Source organism: Aptenodytes patagonicus, chromosome 13, assembly GCF_965638725.1.
Source record: "Aptenodytes patagonicus chromosome 13, bAptPat1.pri.cur, whole genome shotgun sequence".
Lineage (NCBI taxonomy): Eukaryota > Metazoa > Chordata > Aves > Sphenisciformes > Spheniscidae > Aptenodytes > Aptenodytes patagonicus.
In genome coordinates, this window is record NC_134961.1 from 15,835,764 (window position 1) to 15,861,694 (window position 25,931).

The 25,931-nt window shown below is 36.4% G+C and overlaps 1 protein-coding gene across 6 annotated transcripts in view; it reads left to right on the top strand.

Moving 5' to 3' along the window:
* The window catches only part of MRTFB (myocardin related transcription factor B), an 86,657-nt gene that overhangs the window by 14,511 nt on the left and 46,215 nt on the right, over positions 1–25,931 (top strand). For 4 of the 6 annotated variants that reach the window (XM_076351522.1, XM_076351521.1, XM_076351525.1 and 1 more), the window contains one exon: positions 8,770–8,972. In XM_076351522.1, the coding sequence (XP_076207637.1) occupies positions 8,819–8,972 (154 nt within the window). In that variant the 5' untranslated portion in view covers positions 8,770–8,818. Of the gene's footprint in view, positions 1–8,769; positions 8,973–22,782; positions 23,124–25,931 lie in introns of those variants that run through there. The other 2 variants (XM_076351523.1, XM_076351524.1) reach the window with 1 other exon arrangement.

Sequence of the window (25,931 nt, forward strand, 5' to 3'; positions counted from 1 at the left end):
AAGATGAGATGAAATCAAACGATGTCTGCTCATAAGGTGGTTAAAAGTAAAAAATTGTTGAAGACTGTATCTGGATGTCCTTCACTTACAACAAGTCGTAAGACTGTTTATCTACTATACTTTGAAGTGTTGTTGCTATAATTCTTGTTGCTACTGAGTGCTCAGGTAGCAGCTGTTAGGAGGGATGGACTTATTAGTTGTAGATGAAATAACATATCTTCTTATTGTGATTCAGAGTTTTCAACATGAGTTAAGTCTTTATGAACTTTCTGCGACAAGCAGTACTGGTACTATAAGTTAAACATAATGTGGCTTCTACTTACAAAGCATTGCATCAGTAGAAGGTATATTAAAAGCCGGATGGATTAATAGATGCAAGCTATCTGAAACCAAGCACAGCTACCTAGGTGACCATCTCTCTCTTTCATATGGTAGAATAGCAAAGCAGTTCATACTCTTCTTTAAAGAAGGAGGTTGTTGACTGTGTATTATCTTTAAGAGGCAGCTAATCCTAGACTCTTTTGTTTGGTCCATCAGACTGTTTGTTTATTGATTTTGGTGCATGCTACAGAGTTATTTTCATAACTGTTTCTTAAAGGAAGATGGTAGATTTGAAAAGTTTTATATAATCAGTCAACAATTTAAGCATTGCTTCCATCTGAAGGGATTGGCTTTGTTTTAGTGACTTGAATATTATGCATGTCGAACCTTGGCTTGCTTTACTTAAAATATTTGTAAGGAGTTTAGCATCTTGGATAACTTTTATTATTAATGACCATTTTAAAGCCCATGAAGTGTGAACACAGAAGATAATAGTAATAATCTACTTAAAACATTTTTGTGAGACCTTAAAGTATTTAAACACTAAGCTTCACAGCGTTCCTGAGTTATATCCTTTCCACTGAAGGGTTATGTGAAGCCCAGAAGATTTTACCAAATGTTATTTGAATAGGTTAGTTTTGAGAAGGCAGTAATGTGAAAAAAGGAATAGGTCAGTCATCTGTATGGCCCTATACAACAACAGGGTAAGCTTTAGCTTCCCCACGCTTTAAGGGAGCTGTGGGAGGCTGCCTTTGTTCATCACAGACCAACACTCTCTGCCTGATAATTAATTTGCACTTAGCAAGCCACATCTCCCATTACGAATGAGGTGCCTTTTTTTTTTTTTTTTTTTTGCCTGGAGATAGTACAGGACAGAATGTATCATCTAGTATTCTGTTGACTCATCCCCTGCCTCTGTCCAGTTATAAGTAATTTTCTATACATAGTTTATGGTGTGCATTTGCTAGTGTAGCTTATTTCTTTTCAGACTTTAATCAGTCCAAAGACTTAAAATTTAAAGATTTCCTTCTAAGAATTAGTAAAGAGAATCTCAGTGTAGCAGTCATCGAAATGTGCAAAAGTGTTAAATGAGTTTCTGGAGGTCTTCTAGTGTCTGCTCAATGGTACTAATTTAGCTAGAGTAGACAGTTACAAAAACTTAAATTTCCTCTTATTTAGTAAATTATTATCTGAAAGATTTATCAGTCCGGTCTTGCTTCTTTAAGAAGCATGTCATTCCAGTTACTGGTATGGTGAGAAGCCTGACAGGACCTCAGTTCTTTCATACATTTCTGCACACTGTTTTTTAAAGAAATGAATAGTAACAATGAGTTTCTGATAATGCATAATCCAAGATGATTACTCATAGTTAGTCAGCCGTTGATATTTCTCATCTTTTTCTGCTTTTGTCTAATTACCTTTGTAAAAATAGCTGTATGATTTAAGTCCTTGTTGCTGTGTACTTTACCACAAAATTTATCTTCATTAATTAATATATCAACACTGTATTTTAACTGTAGGATTGCAATTTCTCTTTCAATATAATAATTTAACATCAGTTTTAATTTCAAAGTTCATATCCTGTATCCAGAATACTTTAATGAGAGAGGTGGTGTGAGAAACTAACTGCAGAGGTTGTAAGCAACGCCGAGTTGTCAGCAGTGTTGACACTGCTTCTCTTTGGGAAAAGGAGCAGCATCATACTGTGTGAAGTGGAAACTAAAACGGTTGAATATTTTCAAGACTTTTTTTCACAGAAATTGTCTTGTGGTCTTTTAATCCACTGTGGAATACACAAAATGAGTGGCCTAAACCTCAACAGAATAAGCATTGTTCTTGCAACAGAGGCAAACTTCATTTGAGATGTTTTCTCTAATCGGTGAAATTATGAATGTCAAAAATGAATTAGATTAACATATTCAGTTAACTTACTGATAATCTGGATGATTATTAATAGCAAGTACTTTCCATGTCTATGTTCATTTTGTACTCAGTCATACATCTTTACTGGTTGTAAATGCTATTTCAGTAAGTGGATTTGAAACCTACTGAGAAAATGAAAAAAGAAAAAAAACAAAAGAACTTTTCTGTAACAGTTTATTGTTAAAATTGCAGTGCTAAATGCAAAAAGTTATTTTTTGGTTTTTACATCTTCACTATTTTAAAAACACCAATGTATGGGACTTGGTGTAAAAGGTAGGTTAGTGATTTGGAAGAATAGCTTTAAGTGGCTTTTAGATACTTTGTAAGTATATCCAAGGCTTTTTTAAATTATTATTATTTATCTTTCAATTTTGCAATGAAATAGAAGTAGTCTTTAGAGTTTGGAGAAAAATTGTATGTGGACATGCAGAAAAAGGTATTCAGAACAATTCTAAAGGGAGCCCAAATAGCTTTTCATGTAGGAATTTAGTAAGATCTCAGACGTATAATAGGATGTAAGCACAGCTGAAATGAAATTGTGCATATACAATATATGCTAGTGTCTACCAAATAGAACACGCTGCATTTTAGAGGTCACAGAGAAACCATTATATACTAGACCGAGGCATTATTGTCTTTGTAGCGGACACCTAGATTCGGTATTGCTCCAGGAACTGACTTGAGATGGATTTCCTGCAGCCGATCCTACTATTTGTTTCTTAATTTTCTTTTTACCCCTTGCTGATAGGCAGCATGCCAAGAGGAGTCATCCTTTAAAAACATTGCATCTTTTCCTCTCTTTGAAGCGGGTATTTCATCCCCAGTTCTTGTCTCTGGGAAATGACTCTCTTAGCTTACAGTTACCATATTGTTCAGTGAGCTAAATGTTCCTGTGTATTTTGAATGCTTACATCCAAGTCCTACTTGTATTGATCCTCTGGAAAAAAAGGAGGTACTGAGCATTCCAAGGGTCTGACTGCTGGGACTCAGCTAATTTGAAGATTAGAAAGGAATTTTGTTGTAGGCATATGTATGCACTTGATAGGGCCAGCTGCATTCTGAAAGCATAGCTCTTGCCCTTTCATGACATGGAAAGAGGAATCGCCAAGTTACTCTCATATTGTGACTTAGCACATTATCTCAGATACAAATCATTAATGCTTACTGTTTAAATTGAGGTAATATTTGAAACCGTAATGGTCCCCTAAATGCTTATTACCACTCTAATGTTAGAGATCATTGTCCCCACTTGTACAGATTTTCAAGTCTTTCTAGGCATTGAGAAGGAGATCCAAGACCTTAATGCAAATGACCTTCATTGGCAACTGTTAAGCTAACCTGCTGGATGCAGTGCTTAAGCTTTTTAGATGTCTTTTTTTACTGTTTCCTGACACATTGCGGGGGGGGGGGGGGGGGGGGGGGGGGGGGATGGGACACAAAAAAACCCCAAAACCAACATTTTGCAGTTCTAGTATTCTTCCCACTAAAGATTCTGGTGTATTACAAACTGCTAGCTATTTAATTTGAAACTGTACTGAGTTTTATAAATGGAGAAACTTAAACCAAGGTGATTTGACTGCTGATGTTCACACCATGATTCTGTAATAAATTCTGTACTGGCACCTGGTATTGCTAATACCTCATCTGGTGTGACTATTAATAATTTGATACTGCACTGTGTATAGTGACCTAAGTTCCTTGCAGGTGTAAATGAGTGAAGCAGTGTTAAGGTCAGCCATTTGACTTGCCAGAGTTTGAATGCACTGTGATTCTTGAACTGTTTTTTCCAGCAGATTTCTAAAATAAAAGCTGATTTACTACCTAAGTGTCATCCAGATTTCACAGTTTGTGCCAAATAAAATACCAGTTTTAGTGTCTCAAGTGGCAGGGAAGCACGTGTCTTCCCCCCCTTCTAAGATTTTTTTCTAAGGAAACATACTTTGTCTTTTGAAGATAAAATGTTTAAAAATAAAAGAAGCGTTTGTCTTCAGCAGTTAAGAAAGATAGCAACCACCTACAATCTGTGAGAACACTTACATAAGACTCATACACTGTACAGGAGTTCTCCTTTGCCAGTACTGGAACACTGTTTCTATGTAGTTGTCAGATAAATGTGAACCAAAGCCTCGCTTGCAGTGCTGGTGCATACTCTGTTTTGATAATCTATTCTGAAGGTTAAGTAGGAAAATAATTTTGTTCTAGTTTTCACTTTACTACTTTTAAATGTTTTGCTGAATTCTGTATAACAAACAAACCCCAAAAACCTGAAATCCTTTGGGACTATTGGAAGAATGGAGTAGTTTTATTTTAGTTGCTACAAATAAGATGGTATTACGCTTTCCAACACTTTATAAGTAGAAGTGCTTTTCATACCAAATAGAATGATGGTTCATACAACTTAATAAACCTTTCGGTGTCTTAGTTTCAAGGAAGGGAGTGGAAACCCCTGAAGTTACAGCTGATTTCTGTCTGTCAGATTAGCCTTGTGTAAAATGGTGCTTTCTTGGATTATGCAGAGTAGAATATTGAGACTTTAATAGTATGGATTATTTTTTTTAATTGTATTTTTCCTGTACATGTTCTTACTGTTGAATTTCAGTTATGTTTATTAATACACTTTTGTATATAGGTCATCTTAAAGTCAGGGGTTACATAGATAATGGTTACCATCTGTAAATGCAGATGGCAAATACGAAATAATTCTTCAAGATTGAGGAGGCTTCAAACAAATGCGAAAGGGGAGGCAAATGTGTTATCTTTAATATAAAATATGATAGAATCATGGTACATTAAATTCTAAATGATGTAAGTTTCTCACGTTTGCAAATGATGACTGTATAAAGTATTGTACAAGGTTTGATTTTAATCAAGGTGAACAAATGTTTTCTCCTACCATTTTTTGTGTTTGAATTGCTGATGCCCAAACAATCAGTTATATTTGAAATGTTGGAATGAAATATGGCTTTTGAAAACTGAAGATAGATGGAAGATGTTCTGCATATCTTTAGTCTAGTTTCATGTGAAGTAAATGCTGCTGGTTGTAACCTCCAGCTGATGGTAAAGCAATTGTATGCATCTTCTCTAGCAGTTAAAATGGGTGTGCTAAAAAATAGTAGTGGTTTATTATCTCATACATCAACAGTGTAAAAAGATGTTGTTTACGTAGCAATGTCTTTTTTTTTTTTTTTTCTTCTTCTTCGTCTTGTCTTTTTGTTCGTTTGTTTGGAAAGGTATTTATCAAAATGATTTTTATTAAGTTTCAGAATTATTTTGTCAGTCAATAAGGAAAACCTTATGCCTAAGACAAACTAGTAATTTCATGGATGCTAAGTTTAGAAGTTCTTTTTAGAAAGTTGAACAGCTGAATTTTCCCTTAGATTCTAGTGGAACAAGAGAGAAGACTCAAATTAATTGTTTATATTTTATTATTGCAAGTCTTCAATTTGTCATCTTTATAGTATTGTTTAGATGTTCAGTTCATTGATTCAGTAAGGAGCTGTCATTGATCATAGTGTATCTGAGCCAGATCTTGATGATGTAGGTCACAGACTTTTTTCCGCCCCTACAAAAAAACCTTATAAATGTTGGGTGGTGGTGTGTGTTTCCTTTTTTTGTGGAAGGTCAAGAGAATTCGTTGTTCTAAGCTCAAAAATATTTCCGTAGTCTGATATGGTAGCAGTTAATCAGTAAAAATGAAAAGAAATGAGAGCAAAATGAGATTTGAGATATGACTGAGGAATTTGAGGAATTTAGACTCTCTGGGAATTCTAGAGTGTCTTTCGTTCAAAGATGATGTAGCAACATAGCAACAGGGTTGTTCTAGTGTTAAAGGATCATTTGGGAACATACCTGGATTTTTAATACCCTATAGGTAAAGGGGCTTGCAGCACCCTTGCAGCAAAAAATTGAAAGAGGGCCTTCTGCATGTAACAGTGTGTAGTGACCTCATCCTGCTCTGTCAATCAGTATAGATAACTGCTTGAGGAAACAAAAAAGGCATTAGCTGTGGTATTCCAATATGCATGCCACAACCTGTTTTGGTTTTGCTTCCTAGGGGCCTGTTCCTGTGAAATTCTGTAACGGTAAAGGATGGTAAACTGATAAATAGTGGATGTTTAGGCTTGCTGCAATTTTTTTTTTAATGAACGTTATTTTTAGTGTTTAAAATTGTTTATCCAAAAGATTTAAGACAAGGAATTTGTAACATCTGAGACTTTACTGTGAATTGGAAACCTTCAAATTAGTGTTAAGAGTTCCGCTTTGGAGAACTTTGGTTTTAGAGGTTTCCTAATGATCAAGTTTGTGTACTGTATGAAACCATAGTAAAAACTGGGATCTGAGAGTCGCAATCAGCAATATCATCTGTGTTAGAGCAAAACAGCAAAAGGCAACAGGCACAGGTTGCAGTAGAAGAAATTCTATTTGAAGCACGGGGAGCAAGGCATTCACAATGAGGTTACCCAGAGGTGGTGGAATCGCCACCTTTGGAGATGTTTCAGAACCTGACAAGACAAATTCCTGAGCAGCTCGTAGCCCTACTTGGGATTGGGGGATGGACTAGATGACCTCCAGAAGGTCCCCTCTAACCTGATTTAGTCAGGTTCAAACCACAGATGAAGCACATTTTGTGTGAGAAGTCAACTTGCTTTGAGTTGCACTGTAATGTTGCAATCGGTATCATTTAATGTGTTGCATATAATTCTTGCATGCCTTGTTCTTAATTGAATCTGGACAATAAAACCACATTTACATACATTCCTGAAATGAAAATTAAGAAAAGGACATGTAACTAATTTAGCAGTGTGTTACAGAAGCAGTGAAAGTTAAACTGGTTTAATTTAAAGCAAGATATTTAGTTATCTATCATGGGGAAAAGAGTCAAAGCTAACATGCAGCATAATAAATGTTAAACCTTTAGTACAAGAAGGTGTTTCTATTAATTTCATATGGATTTAATGGCATGAATACAGCTAATGTGGTTTAATCTCTTTGAAAAGTGACTCCAAGGCATAACTCATAGCTAATAAATTGCAGATAAAATGCTGTGAGTATGAGCAGATAAGCAGCTAAATTTTCACTTAAATTCTGCTCTGAAGGGACTTGGTTGGTTAATAATGTACTTAATTTGTATGGGTGAGTGGGAGTTTGAGGAGAGTGTAATGTCAAGAAATCGAATGAGAGCTGGGTAAATTATGCTTCTAAAAGCTAAGAACAAAGGAAAAAAAAATCTTTTGTAACAGTAAGTTAATGTGTCTTCATTTAACGTGAAAGCACCAATTGGTAACTATGGAAAATAATGAAAAAGATGCACTTAACCATCATAATTGTTCTACTGAGGTACATATCAAGCGGTACTTGCTTATATTTGTTATTTTTAAATTGGCACTTTCAGCAACATGATTCTTTACCCCTTTTTGTAGTGTAGGCCATTCTTTGGTGGTCATGATCGTTTTTTGTCATCTTGACGTTTTTTAAAATATCAAGTAACACTTGAAAGATTTTAGGTATGGTCATTGAAACACATGTTGCATTTTAATAACCTTTAAATACACACCCCAACATGTGCGGTATCTATATTCAGCATACCTGAAGTTTGAAATCTAAGGTTGAGTATGGGCAGCAGTAGTGTTTCTTAAGAAAAATAACTAAAAATAAACAAAGAATTTAACTATAATAAGACATTTCTTTGGTTTTTTGGATCTTCATGAATTGTTAATGTTTCATATTGTTCGAGTTTCCAAGAATCCAGGGATGGACTTAATTGAAGTCCATACTGATTTATTGAAATTTTAATGACTTGATAGAGTTCTGTGAGCTATAAAAAGCCTGTACCAGTAATTCATACTTCTGTCTCTCCTCACTGTAGATTAAGTACCACATTAATGATAGAAAGGAAAGAAATAATAAATTGGGACTTTTATTCCGCTTTGTAGAGTACTTTACAATAAGTAGCTAGTATGCAATAAAATTAATTTGGAAAAAATCATGGCAAAAAGCCTTCCTTGCTGGAGAGATTAACGATTAACTAGTTCTAATATAGTTCTTTGGTGGTATGAAGTCCTGTATTAATACCAAGGTTGATTTTTGATCCAAAGGAAAGTTGTGCAGTGCTTCAGAATATTAAAAGCCGTTTGTGTGTTATCATACATTAATTCAGCATTCTCTAATATAAGCTACTGAAAAAAAAGAATGTTTTGCTGATAAACGGGCTGTGTCACTTGTTGGAAGGTAGAGCACAGGAGCTTCCAGACATCCATATTGAGAGTTAACACTATGTCATTTCTCTGTCAAAGTAAGCAGAGAAACTGTCCTGCTTCTCAGAACCAAATGACTGTTAAATTGCTTGTAAATACATTGCTTAACTATATTTTTGCAAACCTGTAATATTTGTGGAACATTAGTAGATAATGTATATATCATTTTAAAGTTGAATTCTGTGTGCAAAGGAACTGACCAAAACCAAAAACCGAACAAAAAAAGTAATGTGTCTAAGTGATTTTTTTTTTTTTCTCCCCCCCCCAATAGTTTTATCAACTGTAGTGTGATTAAGAGACCGCTTGCTCGATTTAACACAATGGATCACTTGGGGACAGCGGACGCTGAGGACGACTCTGGATCACTAACACGGCTTGCTCCTAGTCCTCATAGCGAAGCAGTTGCGCATGAGTTTAAGGAACTCTCATTGCAGCCCAATCAGTACTTACCTCCTCTTAATGAACGGAAGAATGGTGAGTGCACAAGTGACTGTTGTCCTTTTCTCTACATTGGTTAAATGTTTTCTACAGGAATAATGATGTTTGTTTGCTTTCTTCAAATAACATTAAATGACTCTCTTTGCTTGCTCTTCCCAAACCATGTTATGTAGAGTTGAAGTGCTACAGTGTTTGTTACAAAATCTGTCCTGATCAGCTTCACCTGTCATGGCGGCTTGTAAGTCTGACTTTAAAACCCCAACTAGAATACTTTGTTGAGGCATATAGAATGGAGTTGTTTATATTGTTAAATAGTTTTAAAACCACAGCTAGTGTATAATAGAAGTATTAATAAAATATTTTTGAGAGTTGGGATAATTATCAAGAACAGGTTTTTTTCCTGCAAAAATAATACAGAATTGAAGTTTCACCTTGTATCCCAGAAAGTTTAATTCACCGCATAGTTTAAAGTTGAACAACAGAAGAAAAATAAGATTTACATTTTGGGAATCTTTCCCGTATCTTTCCTCGTTGTTGATGTTGGCATGGCAACTTAGGAAGAAAGTGTTTCCACTGTTCCAGTAAGCATCAGGAAGAATTAGGTCTGAATCCAAACGTAGGCTCATTTTTATTGGGGAAAAGGCAGGAAATACTTTTTTGTGTGTGTGTGGTGTGTTTGTTTTCTCACACTAATATCTTCTAATAATGAAGATTTGTTTTCCAGTATTTGTAGTAAATAGTGGGAACGTTGAAAGTATTTAAAAGAAGTATTTGGTTTTTGAAGCACTTTTTAAAATCAGTTTAGCTATTAATTCAGTTGTAATAGTATAAGCATTATTAAATTAGAAGAAAGCTATTTGAATATCCCAGCTTTAAAGCAGAAAAAATGGGGATATGTATTACTAGGCTGTATGTATATCAAATACCTGGGGACAGGTCCAAGTCATGGTATTCTCTGTTTCAGAAAGACATGGAATGTTGTCTATAACCAAGATGCTCCTGTTTACACAATGAGGGACTAAGTCTATGGTGCTTTGTGTATTGTACCCTCAGTATTACATAGCACTCCAAGAAAGAAAAAAGTAATAACGGGAAAATATGGTAGGGGAAAGACTTAGGCTTCGCTTATATAAAGGTGGAATGGCAACCTCTTCGAATACTTGAGCTTGTCTTTTACAATTGCTTCCTTATTTTTTCCATGTATGAAGATCCTGAAATACAGAATACTACGTTAACTGATACAATGTATTCAAAGTATTTTAAACTCAGGGACCTGTAGCTAATTTATTAATATTTTGGCTCTACAGTCTTAAGAATTATTTTTTGTAAGGCAGAAAAAAAAATTGTAACTTGGGAGACATTAGTTTTTGTTGGCTACTATTTGATGTTAAATTGCTAATAGGTATGTCTATACCAGAAGCTTGTTTTAAGATAACTTACAACATTCTACCTTTTTATCAAGGAAGCAACAGAAATATGTATTTAAAGAAAGCTATTTCATAATGAGGCTAAAAATGCCAATACTTAACTCATAAACCTCATCAAAAAGAGAATGTAGTGGGGTTTTTTGCATCCTGTGTGTAATTATACCTCTGGAAAATTTGTTTGGTTGGTTTTTTTAATTGCCTGTAAAACCAAAATGGATGACGCAGGTATTTATGCTGAGTCTAAATAAGTCAAACTTTTCATTTCTGAAGGCTACTACCACAAGAATGTACTAAATTATACGGGAAAAATCCCTTATAAGATGGCAAGCTTGTAAATTTCTCTTTTGACAAACCTTGCTATGACTGTGTCAAGTACATATTTATCCCCTTCACTTAATTAAATTGTTTTGTTATCTTCCTGCTTTTACTAATAAAGATAAATTGTCAAACAAGCAGTAAAATGAGATATGCAGCTTCAGGTGCTAAACTTACTCATGCTTGCTCTTTAGTCTTTCATTTTTAGTTCTTCTGTATTGGACAGTTGGTTCTTTTCTTAGGCATTCTTCTCATAACTTGAAAGTATTTTTGTGCTTTCATGAATTAGTGAAATAATTTATAGGTAGGTTTTGTGTTGTCTTCATGTATAATCTGCTGCTTGTTTATTTGACAAAGAAAAGGCAGCGGCAAGAGATTTTAATGCTTAAGGGCTCTGGCTTGTTGAAATAAGGAGATTTTCATAAATAAAGTGGGGGGGGTGTGTGTGAATAATTTGAGAAGCTGCCTCTCAGTCCTCTGTGCCAGTTGACTTAAGAACCATTGTCCTGTTACTCTTCTCTTCGTTATTTATCATAATTCCTCTTATGACTTAGGATACCTTTGAGCATTAGTCCATAGTAAGTATCAGGCCTCCCACAAAGATTTTAATGTCGTCTTTGAGGAAGAGATTGTATGAAGTTCACATAAATGGGCCGTGGCCTCAATTCATCTGTGTCTTTTGTGACAAGACTAAGTCATCTGGCTGGGCTTGGCCAAAAGATTAGGCATTATTTTCAAGACCATTATTAGCACAACCCTATTGCTTTTGAAAAGGAAAAGGCTCGACAATCTGCAAGGCAGATTGAGACATCGTATAATTGGAGGAATTTTTTGAGGAATACAGTCTGATAGACATGATAAAGAAGTGTTTAGTGGACACTGCTGCAATTTCCTGTCCTTTTCAGTTTTATAGATCTTTCTAATGTTTTTTAAGCACCCTGCCACTGAGAGAATGCTGCTTTAGTAGTAGTTAAATAATTCCTAAACTAACTTAAGAGGAGCCTCCTAGTTCTTTTCCTGTCCTTATACGAAAGATCTGACAATATCTGACTTTATACTGGCTGGCTGCTTTTGTTCCTGGAAGTTCAAATTGCTTTCTTAAAACAACAAAAAGAGGTTTGGGCACTGTCATCTTCCAGAGCACGCAAACTATTGTTCGCCCATAATTTCAGATTCAGTAATTTTGGTTAATTTGATTAAAAATAATTTTTTTGTAGAAATGATGAAAGTCAGAAGAAAATTTGTAAAAGTAAAATTTGAACTTGATGGATTCATATTAAATGTAGCTTTAGTACTTAGTCTTTGTTTTTACTTTTTACCAAAACTGGATTTCTTCAGGGGTATTTCAACATGCCACTGTTCTATAAAGTTTGTAAGCATAAGAGATTTTAGTACACAGAAATTCAGTGGCACTTAATACAAAAAAATCTGAAATGTTTAAGGTTTTTTTGTTGAATGTTTTTATGCAGTAAGCATTATGCTTACTGTGAGCTTTGGTAGTGATCCCTTAAACCTTTTGTTTACTTGAATGAGTCTTTTGGCAGTAGTCCAGTAGAAGGCTGAATTATTCTAGTATTGTTCTGCATAGTGTTGTTAAGCTGGCTTGCACAAGTTAGTACAGAAACTGCGTTTCAAGCTTTTCCAATGACACTAGAAGCGTGGGAGTCTTATGCTTTGGTTTGGTTGTGTTTTGCATGGAGGTAATCACAGCAGGGTAACAGTGACGTACAATGAAATTGCGTGCGCATGCCTGGTGAGCCAACAGTCATTTGAGATGTTACTACTTCGTCCTTTTTTTACATTTTACTCCTCTTCCCCTGCCCAGTCTGCCCCCAGAGATCACAGTCATACAGCAAAGCTAGCATAGGAGTTCAGGTGAGTATAGCTCGGTATTTTTTGGTGCAAAATCTCATGGTTTAGATTAAGCTCCACTGTCCCTTGAGTTGACAAAGGAACACTATATGCTCTGCCAACTCTGAAGAGGTTGTAACTTACAGTAGAGGATCAATAACAAACAGTTGGAGGGCAATAGCATCTTAAGCTTCTCCAGCCATTTACTACATGCAGGTGTTTACTCCCTGATTAAAGACAAGTGGATAATTTCTTTGGGGAGTGAGAGAGAGAGAGAAGGGCAGCAACATATTCTTGTCCTCTTAAATGTCATTTTTCAGACAGATATCTCCCATCATAAAAAGTCTGTGAAACACAAGTATTAACCAATTAATGTTTCATATTTTAATAGCAGGGCAAGTAATGGGAGTTTTCAAGCTGATGTGCTAGATAGAGGTTTTATTGCAGGGCTGAAATACTTCAACTGAACCATCTCTAAAGCAAACTCTTTAATTATTTGGGGTTAGAACAACAAACTGTTTATAGAAGGTAACCTTGTGTATGCATTTCGGTGTAATAACAAAGAATCATCTTCGCAGGATGTTGTATGTTGGTCTTCTGGACTGTCGCAATTTTAACATTTGCCTTTTTCTTTTGAGCTGTTTTCAAGTTAATGGCTGTGGGCAATACTGGCTTACTAATGAAATAAATTTCAGTTTCTCATTAGTCTGCATCTTCCTGGATAATTAAGCAATACATACAATGCATTGATCGTGTAAACTTGTGCCCTGTTTATTGCAGCATATTATCGTGCCTGTTCTCTGGAGGCCAACTCTTGTTTCACTTGCCAAAAAGCAGCAAAAGTTACCTTTTCATTGGTTCTGCTTTTCATACTTGTCACCTACTGAGCGCACACCGAAGACATGCTTGTGATTCTGGCAGTCTAATGGCAACCACTGGTGTATAGTCCATGTCTGTCATGTGAGCAGCTGGGCTCCTCACATAAATGGAGGTTGGGAAACAGAATGCCATGGCCTTAAGAAGCTCTTGGTTTGCGTCCCTGCCTGAAGGATGCTAGGTTGTGTACACTGTATTTGCTTTTTTAGTCAAGCTGCTGTGTTCTTAGGAAGGACAGTGGTTGGGGAAGGAGAAAAGTGACACAGATGAGGCTCTTCTGTAGGAGCAGGAGGGAGAAAATTGATGAGTAGGTGTTGTTTAGCTGGACTGCATTGGAGGAAGAGTGACGGAGTAGCAGGCAGCATGGCACAGCTGAAGTACTAGTCAGAACAATATGCTACCCACACACTGTACCACAGTTTCACAAGCTTCTGTCTGAGAGCCAGGAGGTGGCAAGGGAGGGAAGGATAGGCTGTCTGCTGCTGACAGCAGGAGGGTGGATGGGAATGATGCTGCTTGCAGCCTTCCAACCTGCTGTTTCAGAGCCAAAGGGTGGGAAGGGATTGCACACGCAGATACCATCAAAAAAACGAAGCACTGCATGAGCAAAGCTTTTTGCATGCTGAATTAGTACTTTCCCAGAATTGGTGAGCATGCCACTTTGTCTGGTAGAGGTAAGTGTGAAGGTCTGGGTGTCAGGAGCCATGCAATCGTGGTTGTTTCAAGGTACCTGTAGAATGAAGAGGTCCTAGCTTCTATGTTTTACAGCAATCTCTCTTGGCTTTGCAGTGGCTTCCTTGACTATCCCACTGTGCCAGAACTTCCTTATGACAGTGGCTACTAGTTTCTGAAAAAGAGATACATGTAAGTTACTCTTGTGCAGTTGTCATCCACAGATGAGAGCCTGGTTATATTCTTGTAAAATGGGTAGAGAATTGGTTGGCTCCTATACGGGCCATTGACTTCTTTAGCGCTCTGTAGGCCTGCCTTAGCTCTTTGTCTTGGCTATAAATCATTTCAGATTGTGAGTGTGCCCGTTCTCTATCCTCTGCATTGTGTGGAGAAACAGATTTGATCTAGCTAATGGAAGCTAATGGGTGTCTGCTTCTCTAATCTCAGAACCAGAGTAGATACGGGATTGCATTCTGGTTCTGTTTGGGGTTGTATGTCGTGTACTGGAGGAGGGTAGAAAAGGTTGTGATGTGCCTACTGTGGCTATCAGCTAGATCTTGCTCTTTGATGGCTAGCAACTAATATTCTACAGCAGAATTGAGCTAATTGAGAAAAGAGCTAAGAGTCTTGCATGTTTTGTCAGGAAAAAAGCCTTGGGACAGTGAACATCTTAAAGTAAAAGCAAGACTGGTAAAATCTCTATCAGAAGAAATTGGCCCAAAGAAATGAGTGCCTCTGGCTGCATAAGAACAATGACATTCAGGAGCAAAGACCCCGAGGCACTGAAGGTCGGATGAGAATGACAGCTTCCTATGGGGCCACTAGAGCTTGTGGAGAACTGTGGTGAATTAAGGTGAAGATGCAGCACGCACACACACACCTCCCCCCCAAACCAAAACAAAAAAAACACAACCCAAAAAAACCAAACCAAAATGAAAACAAATACTCCAAATGGTGTATATTGAGTCCTCCTGGGGGACCAGTCAAGCCAGCTGGGAGACAGACAGTTCTCAAAATAACTGAATGAAATCTACATCACGCTTAACCTAATGATATTACTTAAATAAATTTGATGAACCAAGGGAATTTTTCTGGCATCCAAAAGAGTCGTGGGTATATTAGTTTGCCTGTTATCTCTTATCTTCCACTCCCTCATTATGTAGCACTGGTAACATGCATTCTTGGCATAGCTTTATGGCTTCTGAACAAATTCTTAATCCTCTGTGTAGTTAATAGATTTGAAGCTGCACATTTGATACTAGGGAATCAGGTGAAATTTGGGACATTCTCCTTGTACGACAGTCTTTTTCCACTCTTTTGAGAACTGCAATTAGGCATAATTTTTCCTCTCCTAATGGTACATAGGTAGGTTACTGTGCTTAGAAGTTATTTTCTTGAGAGAGTTGGGAGAGAGAAAGTGGAGAAAAGATGACTAGTGGGAAGACTAGAGAACAACAAATGGAAAACTTAGTTCTGATTAAAGCAATAGATTGGCACAGAAAATAATTGGAAATGTCAACTTAAATTCAGCAGTTTCATAGGCACTAAGCTGAAAGCAATGAGATCTGGAAAACAGCATATGGATATTCTGATTACCACCCCCACCCCCACAACAACACCCCCCACCCCCCCCAAACCTTCAAAAAACCCAAAGTAAGTATATTCTAAAAGATCTATCTAGATATAGAAGTAGTATACAATTTATATTAGTTTACAATAGAAGTGTGTGTATATATAGTATATGTACTCTGTGTGTGTGTGTGTGGAAGAATGGTTGCCCAGAGAGGTGGTGGAATCTCCATCCGTGGAGATACTAAAAATCTGACTGGGCACAGTCCTGGGCACCCTGTTCCAGCTGACCCTGCTTGAGCAGGTGGTTGGGCTAGGTGATCTCAAGAGGTTGCTTCCAACCTCCACGATTCTGTGATTTGTCTTTCCTTTAAGGTTTTAATAGTTCATGGAATATTCACTGCAAATATTCTACTAAATAATCCTTTGTAAGAACACACAGCATATTGTAATTAATATATATTTGTCTCTGCGTTTTGGGTTTCTTTTGGGGGGTGCTGTGGTTTTTTGGGGAGTTTGTTTTGTTGGGTTTTTTTAATAGCGTCAGTAGAAGAAACGAATGTCTTTTAATGTGCGGATTCTTTTAGTCTCCCTGTAAATATTTGAATGTTGTCTTATCTGTTATGAGGTGAGAGAGCAAACTGAGTAGGTACTGATTTCCCAGTAAGTCTGTCTTTGTCATTGGTACTGCCAGTTCCCACAATCCTAGCATTCCCAGGGCATCAGTCAGTGTCTACAAGGAACAATTTTCAAATATTAAAGCATGTGAAAAGACATACAGGCCAAAACTCAGAGCTCTCTAGGGACTGTGACCTCTTAAATGGAATATATTCTGACATTTTCACAGGCTACATGAAAGAATTCCAGCAGGGTCATTCCATTTGGTAAACTTCTAAACAAACATTCCGTCATTTTAGTTTGATTTATAGATTTTTTTTTTTTTTTAATTATCTGCTTATTGTGAAGAGATTAACATGGGAGACATGACCTGTGACTGACTCAATTTAAGGCATCTGGTGTATATGAAAAGATCCTGTTAGAGGGCTTGGCATTTGAGTGATTACAGGAGATATGGAAAGTATGTTTTCCTTTAAAGAGGTCTCTTGATCAAACTGTCTTATTCTGACTTTTTTTCCTGAAATTCCTTGTGGATAACTAAATGCATAGCTAGAAAAGAATGTTGAGTTAATTTTAAATTCCACTGTATAATTATTTTACATTGTTACAACTAAATCCTAGCTGCATATGTTATCGTTGAAATGTTAGCTTGTGATACAGGCACTACAAGAAGGTAAAGTAGTGCAAAGAGAACTGGTAATTGACGTGCAGTACTTACTATATGAGCCTTTTGCAAATCATAGGTAGCATGGTGGATGACCAAATATTGTCCTTTAAAAATTATATATTTATATATATTTTTATATATATGCAGTTAAACATATATAAATATATTTTTATGTATATTTTATATATACTTACTAAACATTTGTTTACTTATTTAGATGTCTGTATGGGCAAGGCTGAATGGTAGGGAATTTTCATTTAAACAGTGAACACTGCCAACGTACGTCCTCCCTTAAAAGGAATTTGTGCAGATTTTAGTGGGAGAAGATAAGTAGAACATGCAGACTTATAAATTTGATATCACTGTAAGTGTTTGGGATTTTTCTGGGAAGAGTAACTGAGGTAGATGGTGACCATAATTTGGATTGTTTGGGTTTTTGTTACCACAATGGTGGAGAATATAGGTGGAAGTTTCCAGTCCTTCTGAGGTAGGTAATTCCTTAGTCACAGCATAGCACACAATCCTATTTCAAAAATTACTCAATTTTTTTCATTTGACTTTTTGAAAAAACAAATAGAAATATATACTTGATGTTTTACTAGCGAAAGAATATGAAGATGAGAGACTTTAATGTTTTGGGTTTTGTATGTTTATCTTAAATACAAGCATAAGACTGTATAAGATTTACTGCTGAGTTGTTTGACAGATGTCTTAAGTGTTCAAAGCAAAGAACTTATGTACTGGTATAGGAAAAAAAAGGTATTTTTAACAAAACAAGAAGGCAGAATAGAAATCTATTGTAAGTGGCAATTGGGGGAGGGGCAAACAAAAAAAACCAAAGCAAAAACCTTTAAGTTAACAGTCTGAGGTAACATTCTTACTGTTTAAAGAAGTAATAGAAGAAATTATAACAGGGATTATTTAAATGAATGTTTTAGTTTGTGTCATCAGAGCACTATTTTCCTATGTGAAGAAATTATTACACAATGATGAACAATGGGATTATCCTAACACAACAATAAAGGACCAAGAAATTCATCAAGGTGTGCATAAAGCCAAGATGAAATAAATGTAATTAAGTTTTTTCCCCACTTCAAAATCTTGTGGTAGTGAAATAGATTAAGTACCTAAGGCTGTTCTAATTTTTTTTATTATTATTTTTGTCTAGAGTTTAAATTCATCTGTAGGGTTGGGGTTTTTTATGGGATTGCAAAGGAATGAGCTCCATATCGTGTGAAGAGTTGGAATGTACTTTTAAAGCAATTGTTGCTTAGTTACTTCATGTTTAATGAGGTTGTAAAGTTGCTCACAGTTAGTGACCTCACTCACCAGATCACTGATACTTAAAAAGATAACGGGTCTATTCTGCGAGGCAGACAAGCAGGCACTGTGGAGGGTACAATGTTGCTGCATTGTTTCCTCCTGCACATTGTGATTTTGGCGAATATCTTTTAGGCACTTCCTCTTTTTAAATAATGCTTTTTCTGTAGGCTGAAGGTTGGCAGAACACTTGCAAGTCTGTGTTGCAGGAGGATGGAAAGAAAAAACATTGATTACCTTAGATTAAAAGCAAACAAATGTTTATGAAAAACTTTAGAAATACTTTGCTATTAAATGAGATGTTACTGGATTTTGCTTTATGGAACTGATAAGGATGTTCCATTCTGAAGCCTTTTTTCTTCATTTCACCCACTTGTATACAATATATACAACTTAAATTTAAATTAAAATGAGAGGTACTTCTACCCTCTGAAGATGATACAAATTCCAACAGATTTAATTTTTATTGAAACGAAAAGCTTGTTGTGTATTTTTTACTCCAACTTACGGTTTTGATACACTGATGCTGTTTGTAATTGGGCTTAAACCTGTAATTGATAGATAACAACATGCACTGCTTAAGATTTTCTTCTAGCTGAAAGAGATACTCGTTTCTATCAAACAACAAAACGTAAGTGTTTCAGCCACAGTTTTGTTTCTAGCTCATTACAGGTTTCTGTGTGATCCTCAGTGTCATTTAGCTATTTGTTAAAAATAGCTCTTTGGAAACAGGTACATGTTCAAATCAGAGAGGTTATACATCTGATATATACTTTGGAAATGAGTCGTTCTCTCCCCTTTATTACGAAACCTTCTGTATTTAAGTACACAGCAGCAGAAAGATGAGATGCAAATTTAGCAATTTGAAAAAGTTTTTTGGCCTGTTTTTTAATAATGCCATCAGTTTGAAACGACAATCCAAATTCCAGCTGCCTTTTAGAAACTGAACACAAAAGCATTTCAAACTGAGTGGAGTTGAAAGACCCCAAGCTTTTTTTGCATATATTTTGTATTTCATGGGTTGTGTTCTATTTATTGTATAAGTGCTAAAATAAAGAAAAGGCTTTAAAGAGTAGTCAAAGAACAAACAAGTTGCTATTGTTTCACTAATACTTATTTAAAGGATTTTTTGTTATAGGACAAAATGGGTAATTTGGATGGGAAAGTATTAAGTTCCCACCATTGAAGTCTTCCACCAGTTCTTTTAAGATAGATGTGGAATTAGCATCCTTTAAAACCAACAATGAAAGTAACTGCTGTACAAAGCAGTTTTTATATGTCAAAACAATGACCTTCAAGACAGATACTATCCAAACATAGGAAGTATGTTTAAAGTATCAACATGGTGTTGGTGGATGATGACAGGGCTTCTGCTATTTTGTAACAGCTTAAAAAATTACTATCAGATTTGAAAGTGCGTAAGTAAATCTGAGACGTAGGTACGGTGCTTTAGCAGTCAAAGGTAAGAACATATGTGAACTGTTCTAGGAGAGTTAGAAATTTATTTCATTTAGCAGGGAAAAGGCAGCTCGTAAATGGCAGGTGGATTGGCTCTCTGGGGATCATGAGGAGGCACTTTGCCTTGATTCACGTGGGACCTGCTCATGACTGGAAGACACCTTTGAACAACTGAGTATTGTTAGCTAGCAGATGAATTTAGTACTTGAATGTGCTAACCAGCTAACAGTGTTTCTGTTCCTTCTAGTACAGTTTTTAGGAATGTGAAACTGTCTCAGAATTTTTGACTTTTCTAATAAACATTTTGAGACATGGTGATTGTTTCTTCTCTGAAGCCTTATCACTAAAAATAGTTGAACTATATTGTTGATCACTCAAGTAACCGGTATATCCAAATTATTAGTTGAGCTTGGATTAACGTATATACAAGGCTGCTGGGAAAACAAGATGTTGTTGGAATATGAGGCTTTTTTGTGATTGGGGGATAAACGTCATTTTTTGTGCAGGGATTTAAGAGAAACTGTTCCCTGGGCGGAATGTCCAGATGTTCTCAATATTCACAGTATAACTGAATCTGAACTAAAACTATTTTCTTCTTCCAAGGTATCTTTTCTTCCTCTTCAGTTGTTATGTCTGCCCGCACCCCAACTATTCAATATTGTATAGCGTTTCTTGGCAACTACAATATTTGGTTACATGGAAAATACGCAGCATCATTTTGACCATTCATCTCTCTGCACAAGAATTTAATCACCTATTTTCCATAAGTTCTGTGATTCCTGCTTTTCTTCATAAATTTATTTGCAAATTACTGTTGAGATTTTGATCAGACTTCTTAAAGGTGTTTAAAAATATTAGTCTGTCTGTTAGCTTGTATTGAACTAGGAGGTGAATTTGAAGCAAAATATTAGGCTTAACCCCAAGTGGCTGAAGCCTAAGCATATTCGGTTCTGTAAATTCTGCTGTGGAGTGGGTACCCTTGAAAAAGGGGAGGAGTGGATAGCAGGAACTCCATGGTACTGAAGCTCATCTTTCTGAACAGGTGAGAAACGCTCATGAAGGCTTGAACTGCTGTTACCCAACTGCTATTACTGTGATCCGGCATTCACTTGAGCGCTGGACACTCTTAATTTATATTAAGCACTATAAACAGATAGGAATGGATAGAACTACCTTCAGAACTATGACATTTGAAGGAAAATGTATTACTCCTTGGGTTCTTTAATTACAGACTTCCTTATTAGTACGTTGATTTTTTTAATTTCAAAATACTCTGTTCTCTGAATCATTTTGAAATTGCTTCAGACCAAAGTAGCAATTTTTCAGAAAATGTGTGAAGTGCACTGTACCCTTCCCATAAAACAACTTCTGCTGTCACATATTGTTATACTGTTAGAATACAATTGATCCATCCAAACTGTTAACTTCTCTGAAAATGCAGAGTTATAATCTGGTATATCCATAACTGTGTAAGATTCTGTTTATTGACTGTGTCAGATTTTCATACAGGTTTCTTAGGCGGTATGTGTTTGTATTCTGTCTGGATCCCCCACCCTCCCCCCCCACCCCTGAATGTGTGGCATTTCTTAACAGTAATTTTGTTTCTTATGCATAGTAAGCGTTCGGGCTGCAGGCAGTGAGGAAGTTCATTTGATTTATGAGTTCTTCCACAGTATTTTTTTTTCTTTCCGTTCAGTAAAAACCACTGCAAAAACAGATGTGTTGGAATAGTCTATAATTTGTATTTAAGCAAAATCTAATTTAAGCTGGAAATTTTTATACAAATGATGTGCAAACAACAAATCTTTAGGCTGGGAGAGCTGCCTCAAATCATTTATGCTGCAAGAGTTTTTTTCTTTTGCCGGTATTTTCAGCTCCTTAGATATCAAGAAGTTGATACAGCCTAGTAAGCTCACATCTCCTTTGAATCTGCAGTTCTGAGTAGATCTAGGTCTCCCTTCTCCCAGCAGTAGGAAGATAGGGAGAGGCTTTCAAGTCCTGCTGGCTGTGTCATGCAGCCCCACGCTCCATGGTATCAATTGCTTGCCCTGGGAGCACACTTTTAAGGTGAAGAGTTGGTGTTGAATGATTGTCTTGTAGAAAGATCCGAAGAGGCAAGATGATTTTTTTTCTAGTTTCCACTTTTAAAAATTCTGCATCAGGTGTTTGTTATTGTATATAGAGCTTTTCAAATCTGGTGCCATAAAAATGAAACAGTTAGATGAGTGGAGATATCCTTTAAATTTCAGGCTGAAGGATTTAAAATATAAAGTAGGGGTGTGGAAAATATGTATAATGATAGCATTTTTAGGCCAAAGGGAAGGGAAAATGCACCTGCTGGAGTTACTTGTTGACACGTAGTGACTACTTAAAATTATGTATAGTTTATTTTCTCTAAATACATGAAATGCAAACTAGTCTGCTGTTCCCTCATGGCCAGTGCCAGATAATTAGAGGGGATCCCTTTCCCCAAAACCTTCCAGGTTGACACTGAAGTTGATGACTCGTGAGATAAATGGGATATGCTGGAGAGAATGGCAGATCAGAAGCTGTGGGAGGAAACGCTCCTTTACAACAAGGAACAGAATCTCTTTTATACTGCAAGGAAAGACCTGGAAATAATCAATGGTTTTCCCACTTATTCTGCTAGGTAAATGTCTCTGAGACAAGACCTGGGGCTGGGAAGGTTCCTCAACATAACTTTTTCAAATGCCAATGTGCAGCTTTGTTTACTGGTGAAACTTAATGAGTAATGAATGTGCCAGTCAGGCAAAGATAAAGTATTTCTGCTGCCTGCAGCAGTGTTCAGAGTAGTGGGGGAAGGGAGAAGGAAGGGGAAAAGGGAGAGTCCTCAGCAGTAGTTTGTCTTGGGTATCAGCGAATGCTGCTCCTTCAGCAACTGCTGGATTTATTTTTAACTGCTTGACTCATTCTTTGTCAGATGATTGACCATCAAGCTGCATATTGAAACACGAATGTGCGGAGGAAGCAAGCGTAACTGAAGGAAAAGGGGGAGTGGTTATCTAGGAAAAGAGGTGGGATGTGGGAGTTCTGCTTCACATGCTCTGTGCCTGCTGTCTGAGTGAGTTACAGGCTCCAAAGCAGACTGAGTGTGCTGCAGGTCAACCTAGAAAGTGAAGGATGATGGCTGCTTTCGGCTGCACAAAGGCGCAATTGCTCATTTATTAGGAGAAGGGACCTGGAAGCAGTGTTCGGGACAGCAGTGTACTGCTTGACAGTTTAATATTTTTTTTTTCCTATGCTGGATGTTGCCATTCTAAAGGATTCTCATCATGATCGATAGCTCCAAGAAGCAGCAACAGGGCTTTTCTGAGATTTTACCTGCAGGAGATGTTAAGCCGCTGAAGGAGAAGGAATGCCTTGAGGTGAACAGCCAGAAAAGTCTCAAGGAAGGTCAGTCACTTGCTGGTTGGGGGACAGAAAATGAAGAAGTACTGGGCAGATTCAGTTCACCGGCATTTGTGGTGTAATGCTGTATGTCAGGAAGAATTTTTGTACATTAAATTAGGTATTGTTTTCCCTCTTAAAAAAATTTCTAAAAGCTAAGTTTAGAATTTACCTGAGACTATTAAAATAATGATGGTAATAGCTTGATAGAAATTGTAGTATGAAGAAAAATCAGTGATTAAGTACTCTTTTCATAGTAGCATTTAGTGTTGAATTCATGAAATACTCTGAAGTTGTCCTGTAAATATTGCATAAAATGCTTCAAAATGTCACTATTGAAATAAATATAATGAAATAAATGTCATTAAATATGACACTGTTAAAAATAAAACCCCGCAAACCTTTAGTTTTAGACATGTACTACTACCTCATTTTCAATAGTGCTTTTCTCAGTTGTCTTTCTCTAGAATTCCCTTCTCCCCTCATACTTTAAGTTAGATTTGACTCTGCTTTCCAGATGTATGCTTCTCAAATTACGTTATGTCTCCTTAAATGATTGTTATTAGATTGTGCATTAAATTGATGCAATGCACAAGCATTAGTTTGTAAAATAGCAATAGTCTGAGGATATGTGGAGCATCATTTAAAGCTGACAAATGGTACTATACCATATTCATCTAAAGTAGTATTTGTTAGGCTGTGGCAGTAATACTGCTGAGACATGGAAGTTGTCTTATTCCTTCTAGCTGGCGGTATTCTTCTAGCTGGCCTGCGTTAAGGAGGAGAAGGAAGAGACCTCTTGAGGTCAGCTGCCAGCCCTGTACAGAACAGTTTAACTGGTGCATGTTAACATACCAGGCTCTTGGCAGTTCAAGATTCAAACTCCAACTTCTTAATCAGGCAGAAACAAACTGTATTTGTAGTAGACAAAATTCCTTCTTTCCTTTTACAGTACTCTGCCTTGGCTTTTACTCCAGACATCTCTGGACTGTCTGGTGATTCAGAGATTTCTTCCTGGGTGTTGTGGCAAGACTGCTGTTTTTCCCCCTTCCTACATCAGATCAGGCCTTTCTCAGAATTTAAATGCTAGGTTTTGTTTGTTTGTTTTTAAACTTGGATCTTAATAATGTTTAAAATAGCAAAAAGATAGCCCATATTCATTATTGAATTCAGTAACTGACAGTTTATTTTAAAAAACCCTTTACTTGGCTCTAAGTTAGGGCTAGAGAAAACACTGATTTTTATAGAATGCACTGATACCGAAGGTTTCTTATTGATTGGATAGATAAGGTAATAAGTTGAGTGTTGATGCACGTGGCTGTGGCTGAGAGCATAACGGTTCTGCTTCCTTTACAGCAGGAAAGTACCGATTGAAAGACAGTGATTGAAGAGAAAGGGCCAAAGAGAAAGCCAGTGGCTTCTTTTTCATGGTGTTTGCTTTGCACCTCCAAACAGGCCCACTTAAACCTGCTGCTGCTGCCTCTGAAGCTCTGGGGGGCAACAGGAACAAAGAAAGAAGGCGAGGAAGTTGAGAGGGACAGAGGAGTAAGCATACTATTGTGGGAAATACTGTAGGAAAAAAATCCTAACTAATCTAAGCTACCAAGAAATAAAGGGGAGAAAGACATGAAAAAATGAGCATGGTGGATAGTGTAGGTGAGCTAATAAGTAACCACGGTAATCATTATCTTCAATCTTCTTTGAATATGTCAGTTATGCAGAAAGTGGATGAAAGAAAGTACCTTACAATAATGACAGTCTGTCAGAGTAGCAAAAACCCTGCAATTATGGGACACTCTTCCAGTCTAAATTCATGAATATTTTAGAGTTTAAATTATTCAGTGCATAAAAGAAGATATAATTGTTTTCCACAATTGCTATCTTTGCTTCCTTTTCTCTGCTTTAGTACCTGTTCTTCATTTTTACTTTCCCCAGTTAATATTGCTTATCCTTTTAGCTCTCCTAAGTTTGGCAGCCTAATAATTAAAATAATGAACCTCTTTTGAGAGTATGAATGACTACAGGATCTCCTCTTCCAGCCTTTCCTCTTTCTAAAGCTTAAAAAAACCAAGCATTTTCTTTCTTGTAGTATATAGAATGAATTATTGAAAACATTGCAAGTCTGCTTGATTTGAATCTAGAAAGACTAAAACAGAGCTTCACCTTTTCAGTTTATAATGTTACAAAATGTGTAGTTCAGGTATTCTGTAGATTTTTAAAAAATCAATTGCATTTGTTAATTTCATCCTATTTAAATAACACTATAAATAACATTAAAACACTTCTTATTTTACAGAACAATATATTCTAAATTAGCTTGTGGCATTCTGCCTCTTTTTTTTTTTTTTTTTCCCTTTCTTTTTCCTTTAATTCAGGCAGTGATGTGACTGGTTCTGCCACTTGAATCATCAACCATTTTTTGTTAGGACACAAAAATACTTACGAGTACCATCTGTGAATGGTTAAAACTGCAAAAATTACAAATGTGATTCTGTTGGCAAACACAGATGAAGTACGTAGAGGTCAAGTAATTCAGAAGGTGCTACAGCCTTTGCTTCATAATCTATTTTGCACAGTTTGATAAATCTAAAAATCTAGAGTTAGTACAGTGTGCTTACTTCAGCAATGAGTACCTTATGAGAATTGTTAGGTGCAGTTCTTTTTTTACTTAGTATTTCTTTATAAGGAAAGAGACTTTTGATGGAAACACAAATCCCAACACTGTCTTCAGCAAATTAATATTAAGGGCATTGGAAGGTTAGATTACAAGGATGAATTTTTTTCTTTGCTTAGGCTAATGAATACTCTTAGAAG